Source organism: Colletotrichum spaethianum (assembly GCF_022836535.1).
Source record: "Colletotrichum spaethianum MAFF 239500 DNA, contig22, whole genome shotgun sequence".
In the NCBI taxonomy this organism is placed as follows: Eukaryota; Fungi; Ascomycota; class Sordariomycetes; order Glomerellales; family Glomerellaceae; genus Colletotrichum; species Colletotrichum spaethianum.
In genome coordinates this window covers 122,630-138,795 of record NW_026054792.1, presented here as the reverse complement: position 1 = coordinate 138,795, position 16,166 = coordinate 122,630, and the positions used below count along the sequence as shown (strand labels likewise).

Here is a 16,166-nt window from a genome sequence, read left to right as displayed (position 1 = left end):
AAGAAACATTGATTCTGTAAATTACGATTGTAGGAGGCAGGAGCGACCTTCGCTGAGAAATCATGACATGTAAAGAGGTGCTAGGTCGCTCTTGCATTCGATAGTCCATTCAACTGCCCTTAGTTAGGTATTCCGCCTCCGGCCAAAGACGAGTGACTTGAGCTGGGATGAGACGAATCAACTTCCGAACCCTCGCCTCTTTCCCTGAGAATCCTACTTATTGCGTCTTTTCCAGAGCTTTAATCCCTCCAACTACATTGGCAGTAGTGCTGGTACGTGCTTAGTGAAAGTCCGAGAAGTGCAATGCCTTAATGTCACGCAACTGGCTACGGATAGGTGCGCTATGCAAACCAAGGCGTGGGGATCGGATTCAGTAGTCTAACGTTCTTTATTGGAAATATTTGCCCTTCTAATGACCGATTGAATCAGCGTGTGTTACTGCTGTTCTCGTTATGTTTGAGTCGTTTGGAAATGCCTTGGCTTTGCCCCCTTAGTGAGAGGTCTGAAAACGTATGTAGGGTAATATGAAGCTTCATCACCTTGATCTTGCTTTACAGTTCCATTGTAAACTTATGAAGACGACATATTTATACATTTAATGGCTTGGAAACCTCTTGGAGCAATGCACGTTGAGGTTGGATATGCATTCCCAGCTCTTAGGACTCAACCACTACTCCTGCGAAAAGCGCACGATCGTATAATGACCTGGGCCACCACCTTCTTATCAGCCACGAACCTACAAAAAATCAGCTTCCGACCTTGCAACTCGATCTCTGAGGACTTAAGAAGTCGTGATGGACCTCCAAGTCTTGTTTTTATGTCGAGAATGGGACGCAAGTACTGCCCCTCGATCCTCTATGGCTTTTCAACCACATAGCTCCTGCCATATGCAGTTTCTCGAAGATACAAATTGAAAAATATAGGCTTATCACTAAGAATTTAGGGGACACAGAAAGTGCCCCCGAGCACTGAGCCAGCTGTGTTACGGCTTGCACCTCGACTAACATTGGCGAGGAGTGCCGAGGTCAGGAGACCAAGGGTTGTTACCGTAACATAGAACTCAAGGCAATTGGAGCAGCCCGAAGAGTCTGGGCCATGTTGCTTCAATTTACAATGAGCTGGGCTCGAGTTCGTGGCAGTCCAATACTGGGTATGCAGATAGTGACAAGTTTGGGTGTATAGTTACATCTCACTATTGTCTGTGTTAAGCTGACTGCCTCTGGCCGTCACTCGCACCCTCTGTTTGCGCCATAGTGGTGTACTCAGTCACTGGGCTCCGTAATTCGACAACAACATCGAAGAAGTCAACCCGGGAAGTCAACAGTTAATAAAGTCGACCATGAGAGGGTCAATTAAACGTCAGAGAGCCACCTTACATGAAGACCTCGGTGCCATATTTGAACTGGTAAAATGCACCGAGGAGAATTACCCACATTGCGCATCGGAAGCGTCCGGGCTCCACTGAACCTTAGGTAGTGTCCCCCCATCTTTTTTTTCCCAGAACGGGTGTGCCGATAGCGCTCAGGGGTGCACGTAAGCCGCATAGTCTCGGTGTAGATAGAGGGGTCCTTCAAAAAAATATTTCCCGTTCATCGCGATCGCAACTTTTCGCATTTGCCAGTCACATCACAAACACCCCACCATGGCGCCCTCTTCAACACCCAGTCAAGCCGAGCTGGACCGGCGGAGGGTAAGTGAATGCTGTATTGGGGGAACGCGATTGAAACCCGAGTACTGACGAGATTGCTTCCCAGATAGTCGGCATCAACAAGGAAACCGTCACCGATGTAAACTCAACCGATTACCCGGGCACCTACGCCGGCGAAGACCACTCTTGGGATCTCGACCGTTTCGCCTCCAACTTCCGCGTCCAGTTCCACTACAATGCCCAGCACGAGGCCTCTTTCTCTCTGGTCGGCGTTGACGCCTCCATCGCCAACGCCTTCCGCCGCATCCTCATCGCCGAGATCCCTACCATCGCCATCGAGAACGTCTATATCGAGAACAACACTTCCGTCATTCAGGACGAGGTCCTTGCCCACCGCCTCGGCCTCATTCCCTTCACTGGAAATCCTGAGGGTATCCATAAGTTCCTCAAGTGGTACCGCAAGCCCGAGCAGGGCGGCAAGGGCTCTTTCGATTACAATACCGTCCAGCTGCGCCTGCGCGTCGAGTGCACCCGCAACCCGGACGCCGCTCCTGGCGAGACCGACCCAAACAAGGCCTTCCTCAACGCGAGCGTCTATGCAAAGGACATTGAGTTTGTGCCCACAGGTCGCCAGCTCGAGTTCTTCTCTGGCGAGGACGCCATTCGTCCCGTCAACCCAGACATCCTCATCGCTAAGCTGCGGCCCGGTCAGTGCATCGAGCTCGACATGCACATGCACAAGGGCATCGGTGCCGACCACGCAAAGTTTTCCCCTGTCGCCACCTCTTCGTACCGCCTTATGCCCACTATTAACATCACGCGGCCAATTCTGGGTCAGGACGCCGAGAAATTTGCCAAGTGCTTCCCCAAGGGCGTCATTGGCATCGAAAAAGTCACGAAGAAGGAGGCTGCCGTCACTGGTAGCGGGTACGAGGGCCATGAGGGCGACAAGAAGGCTGTTGTCAAGGACGCTATGAAAGATACAGTCAGTCGCGAGTGCTTGCGCCACCCTGAGTTTGAGGGCAAGGTCAAGCTAGGCCGGGTACGGGACCACTTCATTTTCTCTATCGAGAGCACCGGACAGTGGGACAGCGATGAATTGTTTTTGGAATCAGTTAAGCAATTCAAGACGAGATGTATCCGTCTTGAACAGCAGGTCATCAACATGGTTAGATGAAGCTTCACTGCGCATGTACCATACCTATAGATATCCCGTCGTTTCTGGTTTGCAAGGGTTGGCTGGCAATGGCAAGAAAAAAGTTAATTATGACATCGGTTTTTATTCTTCTAGAATGCTTCTAGTTGCTTGGTTCTTGTGTGAGCATGCCCTTCATGCTTTGCTTTTCTTATGTCCAGGACACAACATGCTGTCATTATCATCCACCATTAGTCGTGATGCTCAAGACCCTTTCATACGGTCGTCTTGAACCGCAGGTAGAAGTTGAACTGGAGAGGGAAGGCAGGGTCCGTTACGAGAACGTTCTGCCCGTCTTCCAAGTCGAGTTCCTTGATAGTTTTCCCGAGATTGGCTCGTGTCTGTTCTTCCAAGCTTGGTGGGAATTGCATGTAAAGAGTCTTGTTATCGGCTCTAATCGACGGCTTCTTTAGCTGAGCCTCGGGACGGACGGCAAATGAGTCCAGGAGATCTTGAAGCGTGCTCGTGGGATCGACCTCAAGAGGCCGCGACTGCTGTCCGCATACAGGACAGTCATCCTTCTTTTCGTGCTTGAAGGTGTACGTGTAGATGCTGTCATTACCAGAGTACATCATGTAGTTCTCTTCCATTCCAAGTGTGGGTGCAGCCGAGCTAGCAAGCTTGAAAGCTTCGTTGCAGCATGCTGCTGCGATGATGGCATTCGTGGACGCGATTGCGGGGATAATATTCTTGATGACCCCCTGCGTGAGAGCGTACGTCACGCCGGTGATGTTGAACTCTTGGGCACGGGCGAGGGCCTTCTGGTAAAGCCAAGATACGTGGGCAGAGTCGTCTTTGTCCAGTTTAGGGAACGGTTTCTCTTTTTCCCAGGCAATGACATGCGCCCACTCAATACAATGTTCGGGTTGACGGGGGATCGAGGCGATTGTGCAGAGTGGCACAGCGGCTCTTGGTGCATGCATGTCCAATTGGCATTCGATGCAGGAAGTAATTGAAGGCACGATGACTCGAGCCTGTCCCTTGAACCCCTCAGTGCCTCCATCAATCATGGGAATCAATGAGTCGGGGTCCTCGCCCTCCTCAGCGATCTGAACGAGTGTCGCGTTAATCCACCTGCGGGCTTCGATGCTGTCCAAACCGCAAACTACGAACTGAAACTGCTTGTAAAAGTCGTGGTCGAAGTCCTGAATAGCGCAGTTGTGGGCTGTAATCTTAACGCCTTTGACGCGGCGCATGACGAACTGCGCTGCGACTTCAGCCTTGGACTTGCCTACGTCGGACTTTCTGAAGAGGAATTGTCGGTTAAGGTTCGAGATATCGATGGTGTCTAATCCACTCATTAGTCCTGGTTACTATACCGGAAGCAGACCAATGGTTACCCATATCGATGACATGTATATCTTTGAATTTGGACATAGCCAAGTTCTTCAAGATCTCGCATCCTAGACCACCAGCACCGCTTGGTATATGTCAGCCATACTGTTCCGTACTCGAGGAATGAATCACGCACATGACCCTACCGAACTATCGTCAGCAAGCAGGCACAAAGGACCAGGTTGTTCCTCAACTTACAAGACCTTGATCTTGTCAAACTGCTCGAATGCCTCTTCTGTTCCAGCGACATCAGGGTCGCTGAAAGGACCTGGGTTCTTGCGGATGTTGTCGAGGTAGGTCCTGGTCCATACTAGGATCAGCATATGAATGCTTTCTAGGAGTTAGAAGGAGGGGAGTTCACCATCGCTTTCCTTCGTCGACATTGGCAGTAAATCCGGAGCCAGTAGCTACCGTAACGGAAGCTTCGGTAGTCATGTTTGGCGGTATCAAGCTGACTAGGCTTCAAGATGGTGGATGGGAGGGGACGATCGTTCGGGGCTGTGTTCATGGTGAAGCTGAGCTTCAGTAGGTGGAGGGGCCGATATGATGAAATGTCCCTGCGATGCCTGCATGCTTGGTCTGTGCACGATGAGCGCTATCAAGTTCTTATCGATATCCAAAGTGGGGTGCATCTGGGTGTGTCTGCAAGATGGTGGGGTGAACGGAAACAGGTCAAGTCACAGTACTGTCACTGTATTTTCAACTTCGCCTGCCTGTGGTTCTGGTCTGGCAGGGAACAATCGGGTTCCTAATTATCGTATTCGATATCAAGGTAGAAGAAACCTCAGATCATCACCATAATTCTCTGCAGCCAGCCCGTACGCTGAAAAGTCATTTAATCACGCTTCCTATAATAACATGCTAGCACCGTCGTTTACTCAGTAGTGGGCTTAAAACGATGGACGACTTCTTCACTCCAGTCAGCAAGACCTACTTGAAAGTGAGGCCCGAGGAACCTCTTTTACAAGAATCGGAACCAAGCAAGAAGCCGACACAAATTGTACAACATAGCTCTGACGTCACCACTGTTGAAGCTGTTCTGGAAAGCCTTAAGAGCCAGCCGGACTATGACAGCCTTATAGCCGTTCTCAACTCTCTCGACCACGGCACGATTGCTGCCACAGGCTTCAAAGTCGCACGGCCGAGTCCAGAGGCTGCGCAGGTTATCCAATGCCTGGTCTCGGAAATTGTACCCAACTACTGGCCCTTGCTCAAGGAGGAGGCTTCTGAAAAATCGAGTATTCGAGACGCCGGCAGCCAACCCGACCTCGAGCTGCTGTTGAGATGTCTGAGAAACGTCACGGGGCTTAACGCTGTCATCACGCGCATGAAAGCGTTGATCCAAGAATCCAAGGCTAGCGCAAAAGATGTGAAGCGACCGGACTTGGTACTCAACCTGAGCGTGCTACTCGAAGTTTGCTCGGCGGTGTTGAGCAAAGATGAACACCTCGCTGCGTTGTGGACTGCAAGCAGCTCAGGACTTGACTCTACAGCGAGACGAAGACCGATGGCCCATGAATTTACGGCACTGATTGCCGGCGGAAGACTCATTTCAGTCGCAGCTGAGGCAAACGCCATCGCCAATCCAGAGATGACCGCTAGAAACAACCTTTGGATCGCAGATGGACAACAATACAGCAAGTGGCTGGGCAGGAGCATCATATACTGGGCGCAAAGCGACATATCATCCGAAGATGCCAAGCTGTGCTCAGAAGTGTTTACGCGATCTCTCCGTCTGGGCTATCCAGGTAAGCCTCAGATCCTTCAAGCTATCCGATCTCGAACCGACCCGCTAAAATTCCTCCAGATGGCCTGATGAAGCAACTTATCGGAGACATGCTGCTCGGCCCCGAAGGAAGCCGCAGCGCCTTCTTCAAACTATTTGGTCAATTCTCCCAGCTCGAACAGAAGAGGGTGATCTTTGCTGTCTTGAAGTATCTATCCGAGGCGTTCCTCAACAAGCTAGACGATATTGAGGTGCTGAAGCCCAATGTGACCATATCTGCCGTTGCGGGTGTCATTGAGAAGATGATTTCCAATGAAGAAAGCCGTAAAACTCACCTGGTATCCTGGCTAACTAGCTCAACGGGCGCTGGTCTCGGCGACGGCATTGGGATCAGGCGCGCGGTGTTAGCTGCACTCGCGCAAGACAGGGAATGTGTTGCCCTAGTCTTTGAGAAGAGCCTCCACCAGTTTGGAGATCAACTCTACATCAAGCACTCTCCGATTATGCAACAGCAAGGTAAACATGTCTACCCTTGCTTTGCTGAGTATCTGGATACACGCTAATTACGAAATCAAGCCCATGCCCAAGTCCTGCTTCTGAGCGCCAGCTACGTCAAGAAGTTATCGCCCCTGAAGCTTAAGATGCTGATGCGGTCTTCCAGCTACCTGAACACGGTCTCGAACAGAATCGGCGCCTCGCACGAAAAAGCCAGATTTCTGGGAATGGCAGTGGGGGAAGCACTCTCCAGTCTCATCGACGGTGGCGACACAAAACTAGACTTCAAGATGGAAGAGATGGCGACCAAAGAAGCCAACCTCTACAAAGATCTCGTTAAGACATTGGACAACACAGGGCCCATCGACTCCTTGATCACCGTCCCTAAGACGGAAGAGAAGACACAGCAATTGGCACCAACGCTGTCTCGCACCAAGCTTGCACCAAAGCCAAAGCAAACAGTCGCCCCATCCAAGTTCATCATCCAGGAAGTCTCAGATTCCGAGAGCGAGGACGAAGATCTTGTTACCTATGCTAAGCCTGTTGACGACGCCGAGGATTCGGACGAGGACGCGACACTCGTACGCCGTGACAAGCCGAAAGCTCCCGTTTACATCCGCGACCTCATTACCTATCTCCGCGACACCGACAATTATGACAAACAGAAGCTTGCCCTCACCACTGCTCCGCCCCTGATCCGCCGCAAGGCCAACTTTGGCACCGAAGTTTCCTCCCATGCTGACGAGCTTGCGACTCTCCTGGTCGGTCTGCAGGACAAGTTCGAGATCGAGAGCTTCCACGAGCTCCGCCTTCAGGGCATGATCGCCGTTGTCGTTGCCCAACCACAGAAGATGGGCCAGTGGTTCGCAAAGACCTTCTTCGACGGCGATTACTCCATTTCCCAGCGTGCCTCGATTCTCATCGTCCTTGGCCTCAGCGCCCGCGAGCTCGCCGGCTTCGACACCTCGGAGCACGCGGCTGCTGCTTCCTTCCCCTCGAAGCGCCTCCCCGAGAAGATGGAGGTACTGTACTTCGACCCCTCCACCACACCAAACCAGCTCCCGACATCATCCAACCTCAAGGCCATCCCCGCCAACGCCCTCGACACCATCGCTAACTCCTTAACCTCCTCCTTCGTCGCTCCCATAGCTGCCAACGCAGCGGACGCAACCACAGGGCCCGACGTCCTCAAACTCTCGACCTTCACATCCCGTCTTCCCTCCAAGTCCTCCAAGAAACCCCGTATCCGCGCCATTCCAAACACAACGGCCTCCATGCTCGCCACGTCTTACTTTTTCCCCCTGACCGCTCGCTTCCAACATGCATTGCGCTCCCACCCCGCCCGTTCAGGCATTTTCATCCAGCCGTACCTCCTATCTCTCTACCTTAAGACCCTGGCGGTGCTCATTCACGCCGCGGGTCCTGCGACGCTGGCGCTCCCGCAGATGACGGCTGAGCTCTGGGATCTGCTCCTCAACGTGCGAGCCCATGTCAACGGCGACGTCCCCGGGACGCATGCGCTGCTTGTTGCATTGGCTGCTATGCTTGAGGTTAATGAGGCATCTGATATGCGACGGTTGTGCGAAGCGCATCCACGCGAGGTCGTCGAGACACAGGAATGGGTCAGCGGCGTGTTTAACGGCACACGTGGCGAGGACGGCGGGGAGGAGAATGATGTCAAAATGCTCTCTGCTGCGGTGCTTATCAAGCTGCAGGAAGCGACGGAGAAGTACCGCGCCTTGCTACTGGGCGACATGATTGGCTTCTCATAAGCTGGAGTCGGACATGGAGTCGGACAGAAATAGCACTGTCTAAAGGAATGGATGTTATTACTAAATAACAGTATGTGACCGTTGTCCCGTATAAAGCATATAGTGCCGTCATACCCCATCTACCATCCAATACAGGATTATCATACATGTCCTTCCTCGGTGAGCCATGTGCCTGAACGCCGTCATCCCCTGCAAATCGAGGTTCCTAACCATACTGCTATACTACTTCATGTGTGTAAAATAAAGCCAAACACATTGATGTCTCTTCAGTTTGTTTCTCCCATGAGATCTTGCCTTCCACCCTTACGCACAGGCAACGTTGAGAGGTACTGATTGGCATGGCTGAGATGCTCGCCAAGACTCATTGCCATCCGCCTCAGCTCTTCTTTCACGGCGTCTGCGCTAGCAGAGCCTTGCATGACCTCCACCGACGGCGGCGCAGGTGGCGGCGGTAACGGGAGTATGCCACTATCGCGACTTCCCGTTGAGCGTGGAACACCCAGGGGCAAAGCCGGTTGGGCCGCCTGCTGTGGAGTCAGGTATTCAGGGTCTGAGTAATCGGCGCTATTGACGCTGTTGAACGACCGATGAGTGTTCAACCTCAGTCCGCCCTGGCCGTTTAAAGGTCGGACAGTAGCACTGGGTTCAGCCATGGAAAGGTCAACAAGACTCAGATCCTCGTCTCTAGGAATCTTTGAAGCAAAGTCGGAGTCATCCGAAACGTATATCGAGGGCTCCCGGTTTGATGCTGGCACATATATAGATGGCTCGCGATTTGACGCCGGGACATAGATAGACGGCTCCCGGTTTGTTGTGGGAACGTACAGAGAAGCGTGGCGCTCGAGATCGAAGGGGTTTGCCATCCCCATGTCTGAGCCGCTTACAGAAGCAGCGTCCGAGTTCGCCGTGGAAGGACGGGTGAGCTCCGGCATCGGGTCGGCTAGGCCCATGTCGAGATCGATTAGGCTGCCGGTTGATACGCGGTTGTTCTGGTAGTTGGTTTGCGGAACCATGAGCTCGTCGAGGTCGATCAAGCTGCCGGTGGATTCTCTGTTGTTCATTTGCGAGTTCGGCCGCGGGACCATCAGGTCACCGCCATAGTTGGGGGCGGGAACTGGATCAGTCTGGTGATGGAACATCTGAGGGCGGGATGCGGAATTCGGTGCTGAGCGGTCTTCTTGGGGGCAGGGAATACGAAGGGACGGTCCTCGCTGAAAGGACGGTCTTCATTGAATGGACGATCCTCATTGAAGGGAAACCTGGACATTTCTGGGTTCGCTGAAGCTGGTGGGGCCATGGAAGGGAACTTCCAGTCCTGCGTCTTCCTGTTCGGGTTCAGATCCGCCGGGTCGCTCAGAGGCGGCTTGTTGAAATCTGGCTCATCTCCCATGTGATAATCAACAGACACGCGTGGTCCACCAGCTCTAATAGTGTTCATATCCACAAAGTTAGAGAGGTCTCCTCCGGATAGTGAGGCGTCGAGATCAATGAGAGATTCTCTCACTGTCGTCGACTGGAGAGAGTCGTCTCGTAAGGGGAGGTCTGAAGCCGGCGGAGGAACCGGCCTGCCATAATAGGCCCGGGAGTTATCCTCATAGTTGGATATCGTATTCGGGTCGAACACCTTTTCCAAAGGGGCCTTCATGGCGGCGAGCTGCTGTGGTGGCGGTCTCCTCCGAGCTTTCGGCTTGGCTCGCGACATCTCATCCAGAAGCCCAGGGTCGAAATCCACGTTTGAGCCATACACATCATAGACTGCCTGAGCATCTGTATTTTGAAACACCTGTTGATCGAATGCCATTGTTGTGCTGAAATTCCACTCGTCGTTCGCCATCGCTGTAGAGGAGAAGTCGGAGTCGTCCATGCCGGACATGCCCTGGGCTCCTCCTGGAGCGAAAAGAGATTTGCGGCTGCCGCCTTGCGACTCCCAAAGCTTGAAGCCCCTGACCAACAATGCTAACGACGAGGCCGGATATTCTTGTGCCGTATTGGCGATATAAGGGTGTTTCTGGACCTCTTCGATAGTTGGCCGTTTCGCCGGATCCTCCTCCAGACAGTACGCAACCAGGTCCTTCAACCTGTCGGAATACTGATCGCCCTCAAGTCGGGGCGTGTGGGCTTTAATATAGTTTCCAAGCTGGTAAACATCGATCCCCGCCATCACATTCGGTGGGAGGCCAGAGGCAATTTCGAAGACCATAGAGCCGAACGCCCAAATATCAACCTCCGTACCATACGATGTCGACTGGTCGAAAAGCTCCGGTGCCATCCAGTGAGGAGTCCCGATGAACGTGGATCGCTTGTCAAACTTGGTCTCAATAACGCCGGCGACTCCGAAATCGCAAAGCTGCACCCCGCCAGACTCGGTGACCAGAACGTTGGCGCACTTGATGTCACGGTGAATGATTCCCTGTCGGTGGACCCAGGACACGGCTTCAGCGACCTCCCTGAGAATAGGAATGATCCATTTCTCCTGCAGTCCACCAGGTGCCGTAGGCTTCATTAACGTTGCTACACTTCCGCCGGCGCAGTACTCGGTGATCATCCACATGGACTGGCCAACAGGCAACGCGTCAATGACATGGTTGATGTTTTTTGCGCCACTATCACTGAGGAGCTTCAGGGCGTTGACTTCGGCTAAGAACTCCTTGAAGGTGTCGGCGAGTTTGGGGTTGACAGTATCGCTTTCTTCAATGTCGATGATCTTTACTGCAACAAGCATGCTGGTGTTGATGTCGGTTGCTTTGTAGACGCGCCCAAAACTTCCCTTGCCAATAAGTTCGTTGAGAAGATAGGGCGGCTTGTCCTGCCCAGCTTTTGCCACCTCATCATCCACCGCTGCCTGCATCTTTTTCGCATCTTCAAGGGCCTTCTGCTTCGTCACCGAGAAGTCGGGGCCTCGGACTTGAAGCGACATCTTGGGCGAGCGATGACCGATGACCACAGTCCAGAAAACTGTGCGCTTTCTGTTCGGATGGGCGTATAGAAGCAAACGAAATCAGTGTAAGGCAAAAGACTCGGATCAAGATCAGTCAGTCCTCGTAGCTCAAAGATAAGTTTGGCGAGTAGGCCAGATATTCCGAGAATTTGGAGTATTCATCGAGGTTGGGTTGTACGGATACTACAATCTGATACGTCCAAGTTCAGGTCAAACACAGGGGGGAGGTTGTTAGCACGGTGAAGGTGGCAGGTGCTAAGCAAATCTCCAACCAATCAGCGGTGAGATCACGGAGGCGGGGATATGTATCTATGCACATACTCATCAAAACGCAATAACACATTAACGATCTCATTATACACCTTGTCCATCTCACTCAAGTCTCGATTCTTGATTCATTGGTCCTCTACGATAGATAGTTCATGATTTCTTCCAGCTCATGAAAACATAGTTCGAGCAACCGTCCGCCATGACAACAATTGTTGTCCAAGTAGGAAAAGTGCTCTCAATTAATCGATCAACATCTTACGGCCAGCCAGAGAGCCAGTTAGACTTCTTGCCTTCTGTCTCGTTCGTTCTCGTCTTGTAAGCCCTGGGACTTTCAAAGTCGCTCGGTTTACCATTCCATATACCCAATTTCTTGGCTTTGGCTTTGGCTTCTGCTGCTTTGTACAGCTCTTCAGCCCCTCCCCACTCAGCCCCCGATTTTGCTTCGTATGTCGTTGCCAAGCCAAGCTTCAACATTTCTAAGCCGACGTCTTTCTTGAAAAGAAATCGCCTAACATACACTGTCGCAACGACGCGTTCATACTGATCACGTCTGTGAATGCGGGCCCAAACGCGTTTGTCGAGGATATAACTCCTAAGCCATTGTAAAGCTTCCGCGGCTCCTGGCTGACCCGGTCGACCAAAATGTGCGCCCTCAGGGGCGTCGATCCCAGCCATCCGCACAGGTATCTTTGTTGATCATCAGTGTCGGGTTCCAAAGTCGGGTTTGTGGAACTCACAGTCTTCCCTTTGAGTGCCGCCTTGGTTGTGGGAACCTTCCTCAGCCAATCCCAGCCTGCCAGTCTTCCCCCCGGTGTATGGAACATGTGGAAGTTGTCACCGTCTCCCACACTGGTGACTCGGCCTAGCAGAGTTCGTTTCCTGAACAGGTCGGGCTGGATGTGGCCTGCGGTGGGAAACCTCCGCAAGCGGGACTGGTAGAAGATGAAGGCTGCTAAGGATGCGACCGACGTCAGGAAAACAGGAGCCCACTCCTTCGCAGCCTGTAGCGGAGGATCAGGCTTTGGGAGGAGATCATTCCATGATGTGGACTTGGAGCGCGCGGCATCCTCCGTCTTGCTAGATGTGGGCGATCCCCCCGAGCTGGAAGAGCTAAACGGCCATGGCATTTTCGAGGACTCCTAAAGGAGTTACAAGCCTGCCTACATTCAATGGCGAGGATGCGCGATGCTGTCTGTAGCTTCTAATCAGCTCATCGGTACATCAGCTAGGGCCATTGGTTTTGTAATTGCGGCAGTGCGTTTATGTGAACCAAGAATCAAGTTGTGATGCGCAGCGCATCATGATAAATTCAGTGAGATCAATTCTGCTTACCTCGTTTAATACCAGCTGCAGCTTAAGGCGCGTTTGCAGAAGCTCGGCTCCTCTGAGGTGGGATCCATGTACCATGGACCGTGTCAAGTACAGTGCGTACTGTACATCCCCAAGGGCTGCGGCAAAACTGCGCTCCGCCAGGCCAATCAGCGGAGGCCCATTTTGAATCGATGCGTTCGAGCTTTCGGGACATGACGGCCACACTACACACTTTCGAAGGCGAATCCCCTCTATTCATCCTAGCCGGCCATCAGCCATTGGCATAATAAGGAGGCTCAATTGGAGGCAGCACATCTCCTTGACCTCTTTTGAAGCCGTATCTCCACTCTACAATCGCGATGTCAGGCCTCTACCGACTCGCCGGCCACAGCGCCAAGAGGTTATGTCTGCGCCCGGCAGCAGCCACCTCCTTCGCCGCCCGCCCTTTCTCGACGACCTACCTGCGCCGATACGCCGATGCATCTTCCGAATACCAAGGCACGAGGCTCACTCCGACCTCTGCCGATTTCTCTCGCGCCGAGGACCATTACAGTCTGACGCCGCCGAAGGACCAGGACGTCTTCTCCAAGCCTGAGGAGTCCGTCGAAGACCGAAAGATCCGCCACTACACCGTCAACTTCGGTCCCCAGCATCCTGCTGCCCACGGCGTGTTGCGTCTGATTCTCGAGCTCAATGGCGAGGAGATCATCAGAGCCGACCCCCACGTCGGCCTGCTTCACCGCGGTACCGAGAAGCTTTGCGAGTACAAGACCTACCTTCAGGCCCTGCCCTACTTCGACCGTCTCGACTACGTTTCCATGATGACCAACGAGCAATGCTTCGCCCTTGCTGTCGAGAAGCTGCTCAACGTCGAGATCCCCGATCGCGCGAAGTGGATCCGTACCCTTTTCGGCGAAATCACCCGTGTCCTGAACCATCTCATGTCCGTACTGTCGCACGCCATGGACGTTGGTGCCCTGACGCCTTTCCTGTGGGGTTTCGAGGAGCGTGAGAAGCTCATGGTAAGTTGGAACGGCCGCACAAAGGATTGGTTCGACGTCCGGCTAAACCGCATGTCTGTTAGGAATTCTACGAGCGTGTCTCCGGCGCCCGTCTTCACGCCGCTTACGTCCGCCCTGGTGGTGTCCACCAGGATATCCCGGTTGGTCTGCTCGACGACATCTACCAGTGGGCTACTCAGTTCGGCGACCGTATTGACGAGACCGAGGAGATGCTCACGGACAACCGTATCTGGATCCAGCGTCTGCAGGGCGTTGGTGTGGTGTCTGCTGCCGAAGCCCTGAACTTGTCCTTCACTGGTGTCATGCTTCGTGGCTCTGGTGTCCCCTGGGATATCCGCAAGAGCCAGCCTTACGACGCTTACGACCAGGTTGAATTCGACGTTCCCGTCGGTGTCCGCGGTGACTGCTACGACCGATACCTCTGCCGCATGGAGGAGTTTAGACAGTCGCTGCGCATCATTCACCAGTGCCTCAACAAGATGCCTGCTGGTCCCGTCCGCGTTGAGGACTACAAGATTTCGCCCCCTCCTCGTGCTGCCATGAAGGAGAACATGGAGGCTCTTATCCACCACTTCCTTCTCTACACCAAGGGTTACACCGTCCCCCCTGGTGAGACCTACTCTGCCATTGAGGCCCCAAGGGTGAGATGGGTGTCTTCGTTGTCAGTGATGGCAGCGAGAGACCCTACCGTGTTCACATTAGAGCGCCTGGTTTCGCTCACTTGGGTGGTTTCGACCACGTGTCGAAGGGTCACATGCTTGCTGACGCTGTGGCGGTCATCGGCACAATGGATCTGGTGTTTGGTAAGTATTTCCACTGTCACATGGAGCAAGCAAACATGCTAACAATAGCGTAGGTGAAGTTGATCGGTAAGGGTGCGTCTGGGGATGAAATTCAAAATGACTTTGAGGAACCTCTTTCCTTTTGTGTACTTGTAGAGTGAAGAGACAGAGCGCCCACGTATATACCGCATCGTACTCTTTCCTAGAGGTTTTCATGCAGACTATGGAAATCAAACGTCCACAGTCCGTGTTCAGCTACTTAAGTGGGTTTGATATGTTACAGACGAAGCGTGCTACGTTCGCAATGTGTTACATTTGAAGTATAGGTGCAAGCTGCATCGCCTCCATTGCGATACTCTTTTGTTGTTTATGATACAAGAGACAAGTCCAAAAGCATAGGATACATTTTTAGAAGAGCTTTGCGCCAGTGGTGGAAGCCTGGTCCATGAAGAACTTCTTCAGAGGACCCAATGCATTGACTGCACTCAGTCCAAGTGATCGTAATGGCACCAGAGGTCCGCTATCCACGGAATAGAGTTTGTGAAGCTTATCGCAAACGCCCAATACGACGTGGTTCGCAACGTATCGCTCTGCGTTGTATGCTTCAAGAGAGAGAGTTGATCCCAAATCTTGACCAGTAGAGACAGCTGTCTCAATAGTCTTTACCAGGCTCTGGACGTCCCCCTGGCCCTGGTTCAGGCCCTGGCCAGCAAGAGGGTGGATGGTATGCGCTGCATCGCCGACGAGCGCGATGCGCTCAGCGGTATAAGTGTCTGCGTGACGCATCTTGAGCGGGAACGAGGCAACAGTCCCCTCCTGAACACCGACAACCTGCTGAGGAATCGCCCGGTGATCGAAAGAAGTGTGCTCCGATCTCCAAACGAGTTCTTCTGACTGTCCTGCCTGCTGATTATGCATGAACTCGAGATCGACCGGGCTCAGCCGGAAGGCAGCGTTGACCATAGCAATAAAATCCTTTGGTGGAAGGCTCTTCAAAAGCGCAGCGTTGGCAGGAGTTGTTGACCACACCAGCGTTGAGTAGTTGCCGGGAAGTGGCAGCATGGCCACGGGGCCTGTAGGCAAAAAGCGTTGGTACGCAATCTTGTTGTGCTCACCACCCCATCCCTCGCCCTCCATCTGAAGCGTTGCGACAACACCATGCCTGCCGTAGTCCCAGCCTTGTGCCTGTATTCCGGCGAATGTACGAACAGGGCTGTTCGCACCGTCGGCTCCAACCAAGAGTCGTGCGTGCAGCTGCCTCCCGCCCAACAAGTGGACAACAGGCCATTGCGTCAGATCTAGGGTCTCCGTCTCTTCTCCAAAGCTGATATTTTCAACCTTTGCTCCGTCAAATACTGAGACTCCACCAAGCTCTTCGAGGCGACTCAAAAGACCCGAGGTCAAATTAAGGTTCTCGCACATGTACGCAATAGTCTTCCCAGCCGAAGGGCCAGCTGGCCAATCGAACTCGATCCTTGCGCCACTGACACCGTCCCACACCTGCATTTCGTTGTAGTCCTGAACGCGCTCGCGCTGAATATGGCGCCATGCTCCAATTGTATTAAGATATTGCGCCGAGGTAGGGGTGAGAGAACTGCATCGGTTCGAGAACTGGCCGGACGGAAGCTTCCAGCCGCGGACCTTAGAGAGGTCTTGAGCTTCGACGAGAGCT

General features: G+C 53.0%; 8 protein-coding genes across 8 annotated transcripts; 3 read left to right on the top strand and 5 right to left on the bottom strand.

Moving 5' to 3' along the window:
* Window positions 1–1,642: 1,642 nt before the first annotated feature.
* Window positions 1,643–2,825, top strand: ColSpa_08260 (DNA-directed RNA polymerases I and III subunit RPAC1; the record flags this gene model as incomplete). Its single annotated transcript, XM_049274472.1, has 2 exons — window positions 1,643–1,690; window positions 1,755–2,825. 2 exons carry the CDS (start codon window positions 1,643–1,645, stop codon window positions 2,823–2,825), a joined length of 1,119 nt encoding a protein of 372 aa, XP_049130429.1.
* A 233-nt stretch (window positions 2,826–3,058) lies between these two features.
* Window positions 3,059–4,613, bottom strand: ColSpa_08259 (NEDD8-activating enzyme E1 catalytic subunit; the record flags this gene model as incomplete). The annotated part of the gene is made up of 4 exons (XM_049274471.1): window positions 3,059–4,131; window positions 4,184–4,263; window positions 4,377–4,478; window positions 4,540–4,613. The coding sequence occupies 4 exons, from the start codon at window positions 4,611–4,613 to the stop codon at window positions 3,059–3,061; spliced, it is 1,329 nt and encodes a 442-aa protein (XP_049130428.1).
* Window positions 4,614–5,076: 463 nt separating this feature from the next.
* Window positions 5,077–5,994, top strand: ColSpa_08258 (uncharacterized protein; the record flags this gene model as incomplete). The annotated part of the gene is made up of 1 exon (XM_049274470.1): window positions 5,077–5,994. One exon carries the CDS (start codon window positions 5,077–5,079, stop codon window positions 5,992–5,994), a length of 918 nt encoding a protein of 305 aa, XP_049130427.1.
* Window positions 5,995–6,545: 551 nt separating this feature from the next.
* On the top strand, window positions 6,546–8,171 carry ColSpa_08257 (DNA replication checkpoint protein tel2; the record flags this gene model as incomplete). The annotated part of the gene is made up of 1 exon (XM_049274469.1): window positions 6,546–8,171. The coding sequence occupies one exon, from the start codon at window positions 6,546–6,548 to the stop codon at window positions 8,169–8,171; it is 1,626 nt and encodes a 541-aa protein (XP_049130426.1).
* Window positions 8,172–8,437: 266 nt separating this feature from the next.
* On the bottom strand, window positions 8,438–9,232 carry ColSpa_08256 (uncharacterized protein; the record flags this gene model as incomplete). The annotated part of the gene is made up of 1 exon (XM_049274468.1): window positions 8,438–9,232. The coding sequence occupies one exon, from the start codon at window positions 9,230–9,232 to the stop codon at window positions 8,438–8,440; it is 795 nt and encodes a 264-aa protein (XP_049130425.1).
* Window positions 9,233–9,255: 23 nt separating this feature from the next.
* On the bottom strand, window positions 9,256–11,088 carry ColSpa_08255 (serine/threonine-protein kinase nekl-2; the record flags this gene model as incomplete). The annotated part of the gene is made up of 1 exon (XM_049274467.1): window positions 9,256–11,088. One exon carries the CDS (start codon window positions 11,086–11,088, stop codon window positions 9,256–9,258), a length of 1,833 nt encoding a protein of 610 aa, XP_049130424.1.
* Window positions 11,089–11,634: 546 nt separating this feature from the next.
* On the bottom strand, window positions 11,635–12,506 carry ColSpa_08254 (putative endoplasmic reticulum membrane protein; the record flags this gene model as incomplete). Its single annotated transcript, XM_049274466.1, has 2 exons — window positions 11,635–11,867; window positions 11,897–12,506. 2 exons carry the CDS (start codon window positions 12,504–12,506, stop codon window positions 11,635–11,637), a joined length of 843 nt encoding a protein of 280 aa, XP_049130423.1.
* Window positions 12,507–14,902: 2,396 nt separating this feature from the next.
* Window positions 14,903–16,000, bottom strand: ColSpa_08253 (ubiquinone biosynthesis O-methyltransferase, mitochondrial; the record flags this gene model as incomplete). Its single annotated transcript, XM_049274465.1, has 1 exon — window positions 14,903–16,000. The coding sequence occupies one exon, from the start codon at window positions 15,998–16,000 to the stop codon at window positions 14,903–14,905; it is 1,098 nt and encodes a 365-aa protein (XP_049130422.1).
* Window positions 16,001–16,166: the final 166 nt, after the last annotated feature.